The sequence below is a fragment of the Sardina pilchardus genome, chromosome 13, assembly GCF_963854185.1.
Source record: "Sardina pilchardus chromosome 13, fSarPil1.1, whole genome shotgun sequence".
Classification (NCBI taxonomy): Eukaryota; Metazoa; Chordata; class Actinopteri; order Clupeiformes; family Clupeidae; genus Sardina; species Sardina pilchardus.
This window is the reverse complement of record NC_085006.1, coordinates 20,305,420-20,325,813: the sequence shown is the minus strand read 5'-3', so window position 1 is coordinate 20,325,813 and position 20,394 is coordinate 20,305,420. Positions and strand designations below refer to the sequence as shown.

At 44.1% G+C, this 20,394-nt stretch overlaps 2 protein-coding genes across 2 annotated transcripts in view; one reads left to right on the top strand and one right to left on the bottom strand.

The window, feature by feature from the left end:
- Window positions 1-9,558: 9,558 nt before the first annotated feature.
- On the bottom strand, window positions 9,559-12,915 carry dynll2a (dynein, light chain, LC8-type 2a). Its single transcript, XM_062552995.1, has 3 exons — window positions 12,762-12,915; window positions 11,400-11,536; window positions 9,559-11,222 (listed from the first exon to the last, which is right to left on the bottom strand). Exons 2-3 carry the CDS (start codon window positions 11,529-11,531, stop codon window positions 11,085-11,087), a joined length of 270 nt encoding a protein of 89 aa, XP_062408979.1. The 5' UTR covers window positions 11,532-11,536; window positions 12,762-12,915; the 3' UTR covers window positions 9,559-11,084.
- Window positions 12,916-16,417: 3,502 nt separating this feature from the next.
- The window catches only part of LOC134099709 (myelin protein zero-like protein 2), a 19,551-nt gene continuing 15,574 nt past the window's right edge, over window positions 16,418-20,394 (top strand). Inside the window, exon 1 of the mRNA XM_062552695.1 lies at window positions 16,418-16,631. Within this exon, the coding sequence (XP_062408679.1) occupies window positions 16,580-16,631 (52 nt within the window). The 5' untranslated portion in view covers window positions 16,418-16,579. The remainder of the gene's footprint in view (window positions 16,632-20,394) is intronic.

Sequence of the window (20,394 nt, the reverse complement as noted above, 5' to 3'; positions counted from 1 at the left end):
AGTTGACGGTAAAATTCTGGTCTGGCGTCAGTCCTTTTTTTTTTTTTTTTTTGGTGCGTGTGTCAGAGTCTCCCGATTCGATCTGTGCCAGCTAATGAGATTTTCAACTTGAACACACACCTGGCCCACTGCCATGAAATCTTAAAGCCAAAGTTATCTATTATCGCATGAGTAAAGAGAAAACGCTTCACACTCAATCAACCGTGGCGTCTGTCCTGTGCCTTCCCTGGACAGCCTGGAGCACCTGTGCCCATCTTGCACTGACCGGATGTCACCGCATGTGTGGTCACATGTCTTGCATCAAATCCCCATCATTTAGCCATTACTGTAAAATTCCTTTTTTTTTGTCTCAGGGTGCTTACCTGAACAGGCAGGCAGCAATGGAGTTCCCAAACTCTTAGAAAAAAAGCTGCAACAATGGTTATATTGGGCAGTGAGTGAGTGCAGGCCTTAGATATGGGTTTTGTTTTTGTTTTTTACGTAATGACATTTTTTTTTATTTCATTTTAAAGTTGTAATTGTCACACTGATGTGAAAAGCACACATCCAAGCAGTACTTTGTACGTAATATGCTTCTTTATTTTAAAAGACTGACACACGCTTAAAATTCATGAAGTCACGCCGAAGCCACTTTTACACAGACTCTCATCACGAGCACGTCAGTCTTTTTGAATAAAGAAGCATACTAGTGTAAAACACCTCACTGGGTGTGTGTTTACAGCTGAGGGCCAGAACCGGGCCACATAGGCCCTCCAGCATCCTCCACTACCTGGGCCAAGACCACACACTGGGCTGAAGTGTTGTATGAGTGTGTGGAGTATTATGTTTGGGTCCAGTCCAACTCTAGGTCATTACCGAGTTAATAATTGTATCTCTCTGCATATGACTCAGGCCACTGTCATAGGAAAGTGTTGAAGATTAATCATTTAACGCAACAGAGTTCAACAAAACAAAACTGCTGTTTTCATAATTGGAAAAGCAAAAAAAAAAAAAAAATGACGGACGTTTGGGAAAACTTAACCTTACAGGAAAGCCGTAATCTTTTCCCATACCATGATGCAACAGAAATGATGGCTTTCAGTGATTTCCTGGTGACTTTACGGCTGAATGAGTATGGACATGGAGACACAACGCAGAAGCTGCTTACCTGGATCTTCAGGCCTCCAGAACTATACAGGCTGAAAGCAGGCATTGAATGTGTGTGTGTGTGTGTGTGTGTGTGTGTGTGTGTGTGTGTGTGTGTGTGTGTGTGTGTGTGTGTGTATGCGTGTGTGTGTGTGTGTGTGTGTGTGTGTGTGTGTGTTGGTATCTGTGGAGATGCCCTCATCGCTCTCTTCCCTGACTGACCCCAACGCCCCAGCTCGGGTAAAAGTGGACTCTGCCTCTGTCTTCACGCTCCTCTGCCTTTCCTGTAAATGAATGCATCTGCACATCTCCAACTCTGCCCCACCACATTAACCTCCACCCGAGGGAGGCATCCTGATGGAAAGAACACAGAGAGAGAGAGAGAGAGAGAAGAGAGAGAGAGAGAGAAAAGAGATAGTGAGGGAGAGAGAGAAGAGGGAGAGAGAGAGAGAGAGAGTAAGAAAAGAGAGGGATGGATAGACACTGATCGATAGAGAGGGATCGATAGATGAAGAGAGAGACTGATGGAGACGAAGAAAGTAATAGAGTTAGGGAACCAACAGTGGAGTAGAGCGAGAGAGAGAGAGAATGATAGAATTATGATAAGAAGTCAGAAATAAAAAATGGAGGACAGAAGGAAGAAAAAAGGAAGGAAGGAAAGAAAAGAAGGAGAAAAGAATTGAGAAAATGAAATAGAGGAGGTAAAGAAAGGAGGAAATGAAATAGAGGAGGTAAAGAAAGGAGGAAATGAAAGAAAGGAGGTAAAGAAAGAAAGGAGGAAAAGAAGAAGATTTCTGTAAAAAGGAGAGGAATCCAATCAGATGGGCCTTTCCCCGTCAGCCCTCCTCCATGCCCCCCCTCAGCTCATCCCTCACTCCTGTGCCCACCTCTGCACCATTTAACATGGACGCCACCACTGCCAGGGGGGTCGGAATTTTACAGAGAACCCCCCCACCCCTCTCTCCCACACACACACACACACACACACACACACACGTATACACACACACACACAGAGAGAGAGAGAGAGAGAGAGAGAGAGAGCGCCCATCCAAGCAGCACTCTTTCCCTTCTACCCGCCATCCACCACACACAGACACACACACACACACACACACACAGACACACACACACACACACACACACACACACACACTGCCATGCATACCATGCCATGACCGTCACCAGCATCGCGCTGCCCGGCCACCACACCTGGGAAGCCAGAAAGTCATTAAGCAGCCGTCACGCTCCAATGGCTGCTACATGGAGGAAAGAAAAATCCAGAGGAGAGCGAGAGGGAGAGAGAGATAAACTGAGAGAAAGAGAGAGAGAGAGAAACCTAGAGATGAGGGAGGATGGGGGTGGGGTGGGGGGGCGGTTGTTAGGTCCTGAGAGCGACATAGTGAGTGCCACCAAACTAACCACACCGTGACCCCTACACAGAGACCACTGCCTCCCAAAGACCCAAAATGCCCCCCCCCCCCCGCCCCCCCCCGCACCCCCCCACTTCAACCGACCACAACCCCCCATGCTGGGTGTCCCCGACCTCCTGCAGAGCCTCTAAAGTCAAACAGACCTTGAGGAGAGTCTGGGTTGTCAGGGGCAGCTGAGATAAACAAGGAAGCACAGGGCCAGAGAGAAGAGAAGAGAGGAGAAGAGGAGAGAAGAGAGGAGAAGAAGAGAAGAGAGGAGAAGAGAAGAGAAGAAGAGAAGAGAGGAGAGGAGAGGAGAGGAGGAGAGATGGCTGTTTATAGCACCTTTTAAAAATCCAAAGTGTGCTCACTCTTTGGCATGCCATCCATCCCTCTTACTGTAAGCTTTCAATGCCTCGTCTTTACGCCGCAACATCTTAAGTGCTTTTATATTTTGCTTATTTTTTTATGCAGTTCTTTTCCTCAATGTAAACCATTTCCTCCCCTTGAAGGGAACGGGAGACTGCTGCTAAAGAAAAAAAACCTTTTTTAAAAAAAAAATTGAGTTCTGTCTCGCCCACATCCGTATGCATTCCATTTGAGAGCCACACCATTAAGGTGTCTGAGTCAATGAATGGGAAAAAATAATAAAATAAAAGAATATATGTTTCCTTGTCCCGGAGTATGCACCTGACAAACACCCCCTCCGGGCCACCGTACTTATAGTCATTTCCTGATCATTTTGAACAGGAACGTCAGTCATCCACGGTCCACTGCCCATCACCCAGGGAATGGCATGGGTCAGGGGGCAAGCCACTGACCGGGCCCAGGTGCTGGAGCAGTGAGCAGAGGCCAGAAGCGCTCTGGGGGTTGGTGTGGGGGTGGAGGAGGAGGTGGAGGTGGAGGTGGCGGTGTTTCACAATCAGCCACGGGAGCTCATAAAGACCTGTGCTATGCGGCGTGTTTTTTAAACTCCGTTGCTCAACATCACATGCCGCCCGACACTAGCAGGATATTGCCCAAGATAAGATGAGAGGGGACGGAGAGAGGAGAGCGGTTACTAGCAGCCACACAGAGACACACACAGACACACACATTAGCAAATTAATGTACATGCTCATACACACACAGAGACCTGTTGTTGATATGTTATTCATGTCATTTGAAACATGTAATGGAAAGAACAGAAACAACCAAGCATTACTTTTTCTTTTTCTCATTTTTTGACATTACAGTCATACATTTTCAGACACACACACACACACACACACACACACACACACACACACACACACACTTCATCAGGACACTTCATCAGGACAGCAACAAACATTCGAAACACAGACATGGGTAAAGACTTAGATACAGTCTGCCTCCATCACACACACACACACACACACACACACACACACACACACACACACACGCTTCACACCTGCCCCACCCCACCCCACCCCACCCTGCCCCATCCTAGCATCTCCACCTACCCCTCTCGGTCCACACACGCGTCCATCCACCCAGCCGACATGAGACATGTGAGTGTCCAGGCCAGGAGGGGTGGACCGGGGCCAACGCCGGGGCCCAATCAAAGCCGAGCCGCCACACGGGCCCTGCCGCCCGGGCGTTCTGTAAATCATGCCTTTATGATAAGCTAATTGCCTTATCCTTGACAGCGGCGCTCAGAGAGGCCTGTAAAGAGGGAGGGCGAGAGGGAGTTACACGACGACAATGGCCCATAAAAGCCTCCGCTATTTAAGATTGTGTTTGAAGAGGGGTGTGGAAGTGGCTGGCGTTTTTAGTAAAAGATGGAGAGAGACAAAGAGAGAGAGAGCCGGTAGGAGAGAGAGAGAGAGAGAGAGAGAGAGAGAGAGAGAGAGAGAGAGAGAGAGAGAGACAAAGACAGAGATAGAGAGACAGCGAGAGAGACAGAGAGAGACGGTAGGAACCAGAGAGCGCATGATAGGGACTGTATCATGCCAGATGAGTCAATTGCATCAAACATCTTGTCATGCAACTTAACTCCTTCTGCACTTCTAATGTAGTTACTGAAAAGATTTTGGAAACTGGAAAACTGCTGAGGGAGGACATGTTTGTTTGTGTGTGTGTGTGTGTGTGTGTGTGTGTGTGTGTGTGTGTGAGAGAGAGAGAGAGTATGTGTGTTGGCATGCACACAGTTAAGTGAGCAAGAGAGGGAGATAGAGAGAGAAAGAGAGAAAGAGAGAGAGAGAGAGAAGAGACAACAGGGGCAAAAGTCAATCATGGAGAAGTTATCAGGCAGGTTATGGCCTCATGAAAGCAAGCCCTCGATGCCTTTGGCCTGCTTCCCACTGGCCTCTGTCTATAGGGTCCCATTAGGTCCAAACAGAGCCGCAGTGCTCTGGGATCATGTCTGAGCTCATCCTCCAGCTATAGTATTTTAACAGCTGTTTACTCTTGCTTTTATGCCCCCATTTTATGAGTCATACAGAAGTCTTGTCATGATGACAACATGATGACATGGAGTGAGCAGTGAGAAGGTGGGTTTAATCTAAAGGGTAGTAAATGATGTGTATATGTGTGTGTGTGTGTGTGTGTGTGTGTGTGTGTGTGTGTGTGTGTGTGTGTGTGTGTGTGTGTGTGTGTGTGTGTGTGTGTGTGTGTGTGTGTGTGTGTGTGTGTGTGTGTGTGTGTGTGTGCGTGTGTGTGTGTGTGTGTGCACTGTTTTTTTCCCCATTTCAAACAGGTTATGGTCCTTTGCGTTCAGAACTTGTGGAGTTTCTGGAAATGTCATGCTAGCATTCGTTTGGGCAAAGGTTACATGAATGACACTTAGCTATACAATGCCTGAGTATCTGTGTGTGTGTGTGTGTGTGTGTGTGTGTGTGTGTGTGTGTGTGTGTGTGTGTGTGTGTGTGTGTGTGTGTGTGTGTGTGTGTGTGTGTGTGTGTGTGCATTAACGGCTCATAGACTTCCTGCAATGCCATGCACAACGAAACAAAGAGCCCCATGGCTGATATTAGGCCATTCAGGAGAAGCCATTAGAACAAACTGCTCTCTCTCTCTCTCTCTCTCCCTCTCTCTCTCTCTCTCTCGGTCTCTCTCTCTCTTCCTCGTGAGACTTGCAAAACCAATCACCTTCCAGAGAACTCTGCAAGGACAAACCACCCAGACAGAAAAACCATGAACATGTGAGTGGCATACAGTTGATAGTGAAAAACTATACAGTTGGTCCTATTCCTCTGGGAAATTATAAAACAGAAAATACAGTTGTTGACATTTAGTGATACAGTTGACCGGACACCATACCCTGATACATCTGCTCTACAAGATATCAGCACGTCAAATCTCACTGGGACTTTTCCACGTCCCCAAGAACACGTCGTCGCACTCGCAGCATTATCTCCGTGCTTCCATGCCTGACGAGGGCCGTCGTCTGTCAGTAGCCACTCTCAGTTCTGCGGTATCGATGCTTATTAATAGGCCGAGCGCGGGATAATGTTTAACTCTTCCCACTGTGCAGGGAATCCCTGTTGGGGCTTTTGCAGGCCATTGTGCCCCTATTAGCTCCCAGTCTTCATGACTAACTTGCTGAGGTGATCTTGATAAGGCGCAGACAGGCATAGCACGGTTTTGTTTGTTGGAGGTTGGAGGGTGTCTAAGAGATAGGAGTGCATCCACATGTCGAGTGGCAGGCGGCCAAGTGGTGTGTCATCTTCTCCGGGATATAGTCAGTTAGGACACCGTCCTGTCAAAAGGTGGATGTTCACAATCTGTACATTAACTTTGCATTAAATCGGTCAGCTGGCTTCTTTAACTGGCATCGTGTCTCCCGTCAAAACCATAATGCCTGACTGATAATGCAGTGGGCTGCATGAACCACCACACCCAATCAAATCACACTACTTGATCGGCAACATGAAAGGGCAGCAAGCGGTTCGGTGTTGCGTTCCACTTCCAAACACTTCCAGGTGTCGATGGTCACAATGTCGGAGAAGAGAAGAGGTGGGTGAGTGGATGGGGGGTGGGGGTGAGTGCAGGGGAGGGGGTTGCTGATGCTCAAGGAGATGCCATAGAGGCTAAACCAAACCACAGCAACAGGTAGTCCCATCCCACCACACCACCACCACACACTCACCACCCCACCCCCGTACCTGCGCAACTCCTGAGGGGGCCATAAAAATCAGTACGAGGAAAAAGAAAAGAAAGGAAAAAAAACACACCAAGGGTCAGGCACCGCTCACATCTTATCTCTGTGGGGTTATAAACGCCACAGCCAAAGCCTCAAGTCCCTGAGACTCGATTGCTATCTGAGACGACAGGATTGGAGTGCCAGGGTCAGTCATGTCAGGGACAGAGGGCAGGGCTGGGGTTGGTGGGGTTTAAGAGGAAATCACCATCAACTGGGCCCCCCCCATCCCCAAAAACCAACGAGTGTAACTCTATTACTCTTACTGTGGGTTTGTCTTTGGGGGGAGGGTGGGCATGTGTGTGTGTGTGTGTGTGTGGGGGGGGGGGGGTTGTTCCTTGAAAGTTATACAACTGACTAGGCCAAACTTGCACAAAGAAATGACAGCATTTGGTGCATGGGGCATGAAATAATATTTGAATCAGAATTGTCCCTTCTTCTTGGCTACTTACTAGTGTTCAGTATAATTTAGAAATGGTATTCTGTTTTCTAACTGAAATCATGTTGCACCCAAGATGTTGGTCGTGCAGTGCAAATCTTCTAACTTTAGCAATTCTGGCTGTTAATAATCATGAAAAGGGATGTAGTTTTATAGGAAATTGCTTGCATGGTGCTTTTGTGTAGTGTAGAAAGACAACTAGCTTTTGTACTTCGATGTAGGCTACTCCATTTTTGGAAATAATTGACTGTTCTGTCTAGTAAGATCTAGTAACGTTAGTCATTGCTTTTGATGCCGAAATTCCATACTAGTTTATGCGCACAATGTTGTTTTTTTTCCTACTGCATGAGATTACTAAATATGTACTGTAGTTGTAGTCAGGTTTTAACACAGTGCTTCTTATGGCTCAGAGAATTTATTTTTAGGTAAAGTTTTGTGATAACAAGCCAATTTTACATATCCTTTAAATGAACACATTTTGAATATCCTCAGATCATACATATACATTACATACTGTGTTGTTGTATATATAACTCCACTTACTGTAATGGACAATCCTTGGTATTTTAAACAACTGACATTCTGCAGCACATTAATGTTACCAAAATCAGCTGATCTGGATCTCCAGTATACCATTCTATTCCTTGAATTTCCCCTTGGGGATCAATAAAGTATCTATTTATCTATCTATCTGTCTATCTACCACTTGTTTTGCAGTACCAATGTGATTGCTACTTTTGCCCTGTTTTTGTAAACAGCAACATTTTTGGCTCAAAGCAGGAAATCCATGGAATCTAGTTTTAATTCATTTTTAGAATGGGTACAAATTAGATTACTTGTCGTGGATTCATTATTTGATAGATGACTGAGATTTACAGTGTATATACAATATACTCAGTTTTTAAACACAGTAGTACTGGAGACCTCCATCAGGGCCAAAAAGGTCAAAGGTCATCCTTGATCCGCCTTATGATAAGGATTGCTCCAAAATCTTAAGAGTTCTGCCATGACACATGCATACCAAAATTTCATGAAACGTGCCTTGATCGTTTTTTTTAAATAATACTGCTGACAAATGAAAGCACCATCCCTGGCAGAGGTAATAAAAAGCTCACATCATTGCACATGGAAATGTGTCCCTCTAGTGGTCAACTAGTAGAAATATTAAATGCTTCCAGGAAAAAAAACAACAACAAAAAAAACATGTGGTGCTTTGAGTTGATTAAGATGAAAGATTGATTCAAATTATGTTTAATGATGGTGTGTAATTGTGCAATTAAAAAGAGGTGCATACACAACACTGTTTATTGAATATTGTATTGAATATGTTGCCCTATTCTACTGACTGATTACTCTACTTTTGTAAATATATCTGCAAACACTGTGGCAGTTGCTGAGTATAACTGAAAAGGGTGTATGGTGAGAAATGTTTTGGAGCAAGTGCTCCAGTTGCAAACACTAGTGGTCTCTAAAATGGAGGACTGCACATTTCTGTAGCAGCCTAATTATGCAGGCTTCTATTCATTCTCACTACAAAAATGTTGTGTAACCTGCCTTACGTACACACACACACACACACACACACACACACACACACACACACACACACACACACGCACACACGCACACACGCACACACCTACCTACCTTTATCTATTAGTAATCTACCGCACACTCAAAACAAATATGCTCAATTTGGGTTGTTTTTGCTGTAATAACAGCAACATTAGTTTGAATAAAGCTAAGGCTTCCAGCTATAGGGAATCATCTAGTTTTGCTGATTGGCAAAGCAATTTTCCTTCTTATATTACCAAGAGGTCAATGTGCAACATGATGACTTTAGAAGGTCAGCTCATTGCATGGACAATATAATTTATAAATGGTGGAATGAATGTGGATTAATCTCCAAATAATGTGTTGCTTCAGATTAACAGTGTATCCCCATAAGGGATCTGAACAGCAAAAGATTGTGTGTGCTGTGCTGTATGAATCAACACTGGGCCATTTAGTAAATGCTGAGGTAAAGTCATCTCAACCTTCAAAACATCACTCTAGAGAGATTTAGAGTGTGTCATCTGAAACCTTTCTTCTCTCAGGAAAAGCCTTATGCAACAACTGAACATTCTAGATGTTCTAAAAATGCAATTGGAACCTGTAAGGACTGCAAGAGAAAAAAGTATTTGAACGGGGCTTAGAATCTAAGAAGAAAAATAGAAGTTCTACATAAAAGTTTGAATTAGTAGTGGTATGTTCAGACTGCACTCTCCTATGGACAGACATTGAAGTTTCCAGCTTCATGGTGCCACATGGCAGAGTCTGTTGAGGCTCTGAAGCAGCTTCGCCTGAGTAAAATGACAGACATTGGCTTGTAAATAATCAACAAAAAACAGAAGTCGAAGACAAAGAATTACACACACTTCCCAGGCTTCATCACACCTCTTTAATGAATGTGACAAGACTCGTCTCTATGCGTTTCCTGTTTGGGAATGGGTCGCACCTGAGCAACAGGGTACATCTCAAAATGAAGTGCAAGTGTAGCCACACACCTCTGCGGAGGGGGAGCAGTGCGCAATGTGCAAAATCATACAGGTACTCATTAAAGGGTTACAGAACGCAAAGGACAAAGAACAAAAAAATAAACCAAACTAAAAGCACAACAGGCCGAACAGCTGCGGTCTGAAACGGGTCCGTCAGAGATCGGCTTCAGAAGGCATCGCTATCCAACATGGTGGGCCTAGATGCAGAGGGCAGAGGCGCAGAGAGAGTGACGAAACAGGCCCGAGAGAGGCATTTGTACACCGGAATATCCTAAAGCATCCACGCCCTGAACTCCTTTGAACATTAAAGGGAGTGGGTGAGTGCGTTCTAACACAAGAGAGATACCCCTAGACACAGATACTGCAAAAAAGATCATACGGGAAACAATAAAAAAAAAAAACATTCCACTCGCAGGTGTAAAGCATAAACATCATGAGACGGAGGAGACTAATCCTTGGCACACACAAACGCTATCCTGCTAGCCATCTCCATAATCCACCTCCCCCAAAAAATCTGCACATTCTTTCGGTGAGCACCGGCAATCGAAAACATGCCCAACTCCCAAAAGCACGCTTGAGAAACAGCAGGTCGTTTTTTTCCTTGCCATCCTCTCTACTACTCCACCTCACTGCCAACTGCAGAACAAACTTGGAAACGGAGAGAATTTCGAGAATTATCGTAACAAAATGGACTTGAAGGCAAACAATTCGTAGCAACCAACTTGTAGAGGAGGTGACTTGATTGGACTATGCCCTGGGTAATGTGTTTAATACACAAGTCATGTGCTTGATCCCTTCTAGTTCCTATCTTTATACCAACAGACCAGTCAGAACACACATGGTGGTGGGAACCATTTTACGTGGCAGCACTACATACTTAAAGCAAATACATCCTTAGAAAAAAGAAAAGCTGAAATGTACAAACACATTCATTAATTCTTTAAGTCTAGCTCTCCTTTATTTTTTTTTGTACGTGACTCCATAATCAAAAAGGCCACTTAAAGCATTTTTACAACTGCAGTGCTAACAAACTTGTATTTTTTTGTTTTGTTTTGTTTCAGAGACCATTAAACAATGAAAAAAAAGAGGAAAAATGAAAAGAAAAAAACAAAAAAAGTTTTAAACTTCCCATTCTCTTATACTGGCATCTAAATTGAAAAAAGCAATTCCCACCGCAACATATACACATTTAAGGATGGTTTGCAGTCCATGCAATTGTGCACAGCCAGCAGCACGATGAGATGCCGTTTTTGTTTTGATATCTGAAGTGGGTGGATAGAGCATCAGCCACCGAGTGCGTCAGCGAGTCCAGGTAGGGTGTGGGGGTGACGGAGAGGTGGACGGGTCTTCATCTTTTTTCCTGACCCTCCCACCACCCTGTCCCACTGCGCCCCAGGGCCAAGCCCTCAGCCCGACTTGAAGAGGAGGATGGCCACTTGGCCCAGGTAGAAGTAGATGAAGTGCTTTGTCTCGTGGGTGACGTAGCTGCCGAAGTTTCTGCCCACGATACAGTGCCATGTGGGGTTGTACTTCTTGTCAAACTCCTGTGTTAAAAAAAAAATGGAGGGGAGGGTAATAGAAGCAGAAACAGAAACATGACTTCATTGTCAAGTCAGCAAAAATCACAGCTTTCAGAGTCAATTGATGCACACAAGAGGTCATGGCATTAACAGTAGTCATAACAGTTTACAGGAGACAAAACAAAAAGGCAGAAGATTCACCTTTTTGATGTAGGCAGCGATGTCCTTCTCGATGTTGTACTTCTCCATCGCTTGTGTGGCACAGTCCACGGCGTCCTGCTGCATGTCCTCGGACATGTCAGCGTTCTTGATCACAGCCTTCCTGTCAGTCATGGTGTCTGCAGGCCAGCACAAAAGGAGTTACAAAGTGAAAAAGAAGTCCGAAAAACACATGGGAGACAGTGAACGCATTCAGTATTTAAGAGTGAAGCACCCCCCCTCTGCCACCCCCCACTCCTCACTCACCACTTCCACGACCCTGTGTGACACTAAATTAGTTCTTTGAGAATAGTTAGCTCATGAAAAGATCCATTTGCCTGAACTCATTTAGGAACATCAGATATGGCTACGCTGAGAATCACTGCCAGCCTCAGGGGGCCTGAGTAATTCAGGCCTCAACATGGCGTCTCCCCTCTACTTTTCACTCAACACAGACCTCCTTCATAGCAGCGCAGGCCACCCTTCACCAGTGAGCTCGACAATTAGCAGCTGGCTATGCAGCCACATTCCAAAAACCAAATGCAAGAAGCATGGCTCCTGTAAACACTTCAGTGGTCAGATATTATATAGTTTTGATGCTATGGTTTTGTACCAGGTAGTTCCATCCCTTTATGGTCGTAGGCCACAACTGTAGCATTGGAAATGTATGAGCTGGTTTCGTTCTGCGTTGTTTGTGCTTCTACATGATAGAGGAGAGTGAATGTTTTGGTTCCTCGTCCTAACTTGGAGGACGTTTGGCTCACACCTCCCAGACAGTCATGGGCCAAAGATGGGGGAACTGAGAGGGAATCAATAAATTACTTAATAAGCTCATCGGCGACGACAGGCCATCGCTGTGAGCTGATAGCAAGCGGAGACAATAATCACCACTCTGTGATTTAACCGGAGAGTCTCGCATGTCAGCAAGCAACCGGACAATCAAAACAGATCACAAACTGCTACTTACTGACGCGTATGGAAAGGTCATGTGACTGGTCAAGTGCATTGATCCAATTATTTGGACTTCAATCATTGATTAGCAACCACCTATGAAGTCTCAACGAGAATCATTTTTGACGCTGAAAATTGCAACTAAATGTAGCATGTTAATTTGTTTCAGTGTAACCTGTAAGAAATGAACCTATAATCAACCACCATCTGTACGGGTTATGCTATTTGAAGCACAGACATTAATGGTCATTATTAAAGCATGTAACTACATAGGGTGAAAGCTTACAGCCATGGCCATAAATCCGCATAACATTCTCTATCGATTTGTGACAGAGAGACGTTTCTGAAACAAACTTGCTTAATCAGTGTCGTTCACAATAATGCTGCTCAAGTAGGCTAGTTCATGACACTTACCTTGACACAAGGATGCTTACTGCAATGTTAGCTCCGGAAAATTGTATGTTGTAGTTGTCGAGCTCCACGTTTTTAGCACACCTGCTATCTCACGCTGAGACTGTCGATTAAGATTTACTCACAGCAAATATGCGGGTATCTGCCCCCCCGAAATACCTCCCCCGCCCTAACAATGCTGCACGCAAGGGTCCTTCTCATTGGCCGAGCCGCCACCTCTCCCAGAGTGGTGCATGCGTTTTCTTCTAGCTCCATCCTGCCAGCATCTTATTTCATCCCACAATGCATCATGGATGGAGAAGCTGGAGGAACATCCAATCCTGAGTTGGCTTGCCAGTGTTTTTTCTAACAGCTGCACCTGACTGGCGCCTCACGAGTGGATGAGAATTGGAAACGCATGGGGGAAATACATATTTGTAGTATCATTTGGAAAGGGGAGGCAGATAGTTACGTGACGACAGGAAAATCATAGAGACACCGGAAGTTATCCTAAAATAGACTGATGTATAGCCTACCACTGCGTAATCATAGTTTATCCAACTTGGATATTAAGTGGCCGTTTTTTGCCTATAACGCGACGGTAAACCTACAGAAGAGCAACGCCATTTTTGTTGTCAGCGAGGCATCAGAGTTTCCTCATGCACCAGTTAATGTCCGGATATTAATCCATATTGTCTTTTTATAGCCTACGTGGCCATGTTCCTGAATACTGCGATGCATAGAGTGCACTGCATAACCTACGCCTGTTGCCTATGTTTTACGGAGCAATCGTTTATGCGCTCAAACTTTACAACCTTTGTCCAAAAACGGAAGCCTCCATATAGACTACATCCATATATCATCGTTTGAGTCAGCCCATTAAAGATGGAATGTTTATTGAACAAACAAAACCACATTCACGAGCCACTTACACACTACTTGGGTAATCCAAGATGCATGCTTTCAAATCCTCCATTAAGCTATTCCATAGAAGCCCATTTCTATTCCGTGAATTAGAGCTGCACTTACCCATATGTAACTTAATTGCATTAAAGCATGCATGTCTATTAGTCTCTCTACTCAATGCTTTACAGCAGGGATGGGCAACTGGCGGCCCGCGGGCCGCATGCGGCCCGCCTCCTCACTCAGTGCGGCCCGCGGATGATCATTTTTGTGATTAAAAATGCGTGTTTTTTTTTTTTTTTTACCACACCGTCATTGTAATTATACTGTTCGCCGATAGATAGCGCCTCCTAAGCAAACCATCTCGGGCCCACGGACCTTTAACATCGCTGAGGAAAAACAGTGCACACATGGAAGAAAAGTAGAAAACTCATTTAGAAAACCGTAGGCTACCTTTCAGTCAAAATCGGAAGCAGTGTCTGTTCATAGAATGGCAAGGCAAACCCATGTCAAGTTTTGCTAAAAACTATATCAGCCATGAAAGATTTAAACTTAAGTCGCCACTACACTACAACACCTTGCGAAAAGTTATCAGAAGTAGCCTGCCGACCTCAAATCAAAAGTAGGCTAGCCTACACTAACAATAGCGACTAATTGCCAGAACTACACAGGTATCCGTCTTTTGCTGTTTCGCTTGAGCTTGCCAAAGCAAAGAAGCTATATCAGATGGCGAAATTGTTTGGGTGCGTAGTGGAGGTAAAAACTTCGAAACGGTATATTTGTCCCGACGCACGGTGACGCGCATAATTGTTGACATTCTGATAATGTCGAGGGGGGGAGCTGAGACAAATCATGCAATCGACTGCAAGTCGGCCTACTGTAGCTAACGTTTTGGCGTTGGATGAGAGTACAGATGTGATGGATGTTACATGTTACATCTGTACTCTCATTATGGACGCTAGGAAATGTCTATAAATTCTTAAAAATTGAGTGGGAGCATAAATGCATTGAATATGAGGCTTGTTGCACTTCATGATGGGCCATTGTTTTTCAGCTCTGTGCCATCATTGAATGGTGATTTATGTGAGCCCTTTGCACTGAAAATAATACTCATCACTGGCTGTAAAATATTTGTATTTGTTGTTAGGGAGTCTATGTTAAAAATGCATTTGATCATGAAAATGGACATATTTCGTTCTTATTCAGAATTATTTTGCAGCATCAGATGTGCGGAAGTGCGCGGCCACATTTGGCCCTCTGATGGTGATGGTAAAAAAATGTGGCCCTCTTAGTCATGAAAGTTGCCCATCCCTGCTTTACAGTATGCTCCTGATGAATTTCCACTTTGGACTTGTCACCAGGGGCCAGTAATGAGTCAGACAGGGATTTTAACTTCAAAGTTTTATTTTGATGGTCAACCAGGCCAGCTCAAGGATTTGTCACTATAAAGTAGCCTACTGTATGTCAGATGATGATCATGGTGAATGAATACCATGCATGGGAAATGTACAAGTAAAACAAATGGTCTTGATCTGTATGGACAGAGTTACATACAGTAATGAAATGCACTTAGTGCCTATGAACCAACCTTTGTCATTTATAGAGAGATATTTATGAATTTAAACACTTCCAACAGGCTCGACATACTGAGGGAGTTAGTTTTGTCATTTAATGTTAATCAAAGTGTTTTTTACTGTGTGCATGTTCACTAAAAGTGGCAACAATTGTCAATCATTTCAATAAACATTCATATGTGTTAAATGTGATTGTTTTCAGTATAGGATATTACATACACATTTTATGAAAAAAAGTATAGAAGAATTCTATTTATGATCAAATCAGGTGGGTTAATATATGTAATGACATTACTGTTCAATACATGGTTCAATTTGACTGATACATGTGCAACCCTGGCATACCCAATCTGTTGGATTAAATGAGGTGCTAATCCCACTTCATCTCTATGCTCTTGGGAAAATGCGAATTAAAGTGTTTCATCTCATTCCCACAGGGAAATCCTTAAAGCATCTACAAATGACCCTGCTATGTTCAATCTAAAAGCTTTGATGGGGCATAGTATGCCCCTTCTCCTGTCCCAGATGGTCCTTGTCCTTACATACACCATGTGTTTCTTAGTGTGCCTCCTTGGATTTTCAGACTCAGACTGATTAACTGATCTAGCCTCTTATTTTTTCTTAAATGGCTTTAATTCAGTTGTATTAACAATCAAACGGCCTCAGCACATTAGCCCCTGCGGTGGATTCAAGGCAAAGTTTAATTAGTAATGATGGGCTAAGGAGCTTTGAGGATAAACTGTTGGGATAAGATGAGGGAGCCAGTACTTTTATATAACAAAGGCCATGTATTTAGCTGTATCTTACATTAGAATACCGCCTTCATGATATTGGTGTTTTGCTCAATTCAAGACTTTATAGGACCGTGAAGGGTGACTTGCCCACCTCTGTCAAATAGACCACTGGTGACACATATCTACTCATTAAAGCTAAAGGGCTTGAAACATATCTTAATTTGCGGTTGGTTTGAAGTAGTTTTGAGTGGTTGTAAAAGTGTAGCCTAATTTTTTTTATTATTATTTAAAGATGATCCACTGGGGGGAGTCCTATCACTCAATTGGAAAGTGTATGTGCACTTCTCTTTGAAAACCGCCAGGGTGTCCCATTGTCAAGGTATGTATTTGCGCCATGCCTCCTTCCCTTTCCTCCGTGTGATGTCAGCAGTGCCAGCGAAACGGAGCCAAGGTGTCCTCCCACAGTTCAGGTGCCAAGAGGTGGTCCCGGACTAGGTCGTGGTGGGATTTTGTCTGGAGTGAACGCTGCGTGTAGTCGATCAAAGGAGTTGGAGTGCTAAGCTCAGATATCGCTGAGTTGAGGATATATCATCTCCCAGTGCGTCTTTGAGTCGGTACTCCCGGTTGCCTCATGTGCGTATATCGGCTACAAGTTCTAGTCCTGTTTGGACTCGCAGCTTCAGGTGGGTGTTACAGTAATAACAAAATTTTTGCTAACTTAAGACATAGTCACTATTTTAAAAATGTGTCTATTTTGTTATTGAAATATCCGTGTATCAATAGGTGCTTGTTGAGAAACTTGGTTTTATAGTATGTCTTCCTTTGTAGTTTGACATATCCATGAAAACACATCATGTTTTTGGGGAACAGACTACAAAATGCATTTAAGGAATATGTCCGTGCTTAACTCTGACCTATTCACTCAATGGGACACTAATGCGCGACGTGCGTAAAAGGAAAGTTGGCACACCGGTTTGGTCCGCAGAGCATTGTGATGTACGCACGACATTTACGCAATTTTATTAGAGACTCTTTTGCGTTAAACGGAACTTATCAAAGATCTATTGTCTCAGTCTGCCAAGCACCCTAATGTCTTTTTCCTGCTTTTGATATATTGTTTGCCACTATTGTGTGTCTCTCGAACAAACAAAAAAAACATGTAAAAGATGCTGGTCCGAAGACTCCAGCTGTTTCCCCCCGGCCCACCATTTGTTTCCCGCATAATTAATGTTGGCAAGTAGGTATTCGACAGTAGCCTGCTCTTCCCTCGGGTGACAATGCACAGGATGTGTGGCAGAGTTATGCTCATATTCTATTGGACACGTCGTATTTGGTGAATAAGTGTAAGGAAAGATCACTCTGACAAAGATGATTGTCAGATGATGATGACGTTCTATATAACCTTGATTTAATCGCGATGAGGATCATGTCTATGCGTTAAGTGGCTTAAACGTGAAAGTGCAAGCAGCGCGATACTCTATGTGCGTGAGCGCATACGCTAAGCACATCAACAGATTGTTGTACCCCACTGATTTTCTGCGCCGTTGCTATTGTTGCCATTTCCTCTCATCTCTGGCCAAAACATGATGCAAATATGCCCCTGCTGCGTTTACCATCTTCCTCCTATAGTTCTTGACAAGGAAGTTTACCGAAAGCAACAGAAGTCCCTTAGCAACCACGGCAGAGCACTAAAATGTCACCCTACAGGTTCTTGGACTTGTCGGACTTCACTTTGATATCAACTTTGTGATGACATGAGGCTACCGCAGGCCAGTTTATTGTTAATCCCAGCGTCGTGGTTGGTAAAAACGATTGTCTCAGAGTCGGACTTCTGCTAATTGTGAACCACACCTGACACTTTTCAATTGGGTGAAATTATTTCAACTTAGTTTTTCACTTTAACGAGGGAAGTTCAGTCAGAACATGTTGGGTATTTTGGGCGTGCTCTCGCCGATGTCAGATGTCAGATGCAGATGTCAAAGGTGATAAACACACCGTTTATGTGAACAGGGTGCATCTGAAGAAGCATACGATCACATTATCTGTAAAGACAAAACTCCGTGGTCAGAGTTCTCAGAAAGAAATCTTGTGGCCAGATCAAGCTTTTGCCTAACTCGCACACGCAGTAGTGACGCAACCTTCGACATTCTGCTGTGGGTAAGATGCCTCTATAAGCAGGACAGGTCGTGAGTGGCTCACCCAACTGTACATGTGTAGACTTGTCTAAGTAGACACTCTGAGTCTGCAGGCAGTCTCTCTCTCTATCTCTATCTATCTCTCTCTCTGTCTTACCCTTTCACACACAAACACACACACACACATACACACACACACACACACACACACACACACACACACACACACACACACACCACACACACACACACACACACACACACACACACACACACACACATACTTCAGAATAGGAGACTTAACACACACACTTCCTAATAAGTCATATCTATCAGATTGACATTTGGGTGAAAAGTTTCATTTGGCGCTGCGTTTATGTTCATTACAATTCAGAAAAGATTCGAATGATTAAACTACTTTTTTCTTCCTTGAAAAAACAAAGACGCAAAACAGTATGCACCATACAGTAATATCCAATACAATGTAGTTAAATGGCCTACGCTACTGTATTTCAATGCCGGTCATAATGTTAGTTGAAACGCCAATTGTTTTCTGAGGCCGTATTTATTGTGAAAAGTTTGAGAACCAGAGAGACAAACTTAACCAAACTAGAAAGTGATAATTAATCAAACAGAGAGGGACTGGGCATCTTTTTTCTTTACAGATACATTGTGCTTAGTTGATCAGTTTTACCGTAAACAGAGAGCCTTTAGGGAATTGTTGTGCGTGCCTGAACATATTTGGAAACTGGGAGGAGAAGAGAGGAGTGGGGCAATTCCAGTCACCTCAACTGACTCATGCCCTGCGCCCTGTCGAGGGGATTGGAAGAAAGCACCGGATCACGGTCTACAAAAAGGACAACCTGATGGGCTGCCAGATACTTTTTCATGATACATTTGCTGGGCCCAAGTGGAAAAAAGTTGAAATGTTGATGGATTCATTGCTTTTTAATGTTTCCTGCCTCAGCAACCACTCTGTATGTTGTCTTTGAGAAATGAAGGACATTCATTTTCCCATGATATAAGTACCTTTCAGTACCTATCCGTGCGATTAAACGACATGGAGAACATTCTGGCTTGAGGCCTTTTTTGACTCATCTACAGCATTCTGCTCAGTGTACAGGCTAATCTACAGTCCACCGTTTCGATTTCCTATAAATGGTTATAGTCTGTTTACTCTTTCCTCTGAATTGCACTGCAGTGGTGGAGAACAGTATAGGAGACAGCTCCAAACATAAATGTTACTGTATTGGTATGTTCATCTTTACCATCATGGAATGTCATTTTTTGCCACATATGTTTGGTTGTTTGGCACTATTTCTCTGGTCAGTTTACGCTTGTATTCTAGTTTGGAAAGACTATGAAACCAATTGAGACCAGGAGGACAGAAGGGATGTGGCATCAATTTCTTTTCCTTTGCATACAAAATGCGCCGAAGGAGGTTGAAGATGGGTCAAGGGAATGTTTAGATGTTTTGAACACATCTTGACGTCTGTTCTTCAGTTACTCTTGTGGCACCAATAAGCCCGAGTTGGCCTTAGAATTCTTCTCACATGGACAGTTTCCCATACATGGATTAAGTCCCAGTCCTAGACTAAACTAACTTCAGTAAAGAACACCATAAAAAAAGAGCTTTTACTCTGGACTAGTCTTAATCCATGCAGGGGAAACTGGTCTATGGTGTTTGAACCGTTTGACCTTGAACTGAAATGTCTTCTCCCTATTTTTTATAGCTACACTCAGTGGAAGTAGGGAGTAGGCTGCCCACCGTGTTTTCCTGAAGCATGAAACAATTATTGTCCCTCACAGCCGGGTGCCGTTCGATACACACGGGACACAAGATCATGGAAACCAGTCATCCTGCCAGTTGACTAGGGCCACAGACTGTAATGGTATGGTTGGGGCAGCCATGGTGTACTGGTTAGGGCTTCGGGCTTGTAACCGAAGGGTTGCCGGTTCGATCCCCGACCAGTCCACCACGGCTGAAGTGCCCTTGAGCAAGGCACCAACCCCTCACTGCTCCCCAAGCGCCGCTGGTTGGGCATGGCAGCTCACTGCTCTGGGTTAGTGTGTGATTCACCTCACTGTGTGTTCACTGTGGCTGTGTGTGTTCACTAATTCCGTTACATTGGGTTAAATGCAGAGAAACTAATTTCCCTCATGGGATCAAAAAAAATATATATTCTATTCTACTATTAGTATAGTGCTTTACCCCTGTCTGAAGCTCTGCTTACATTCACTGACACTTAAAAAAGTAGTGTAGACTACCACAACAGATTGTTCAGTTCCTTGCCAGCCCAAGCATTACAAC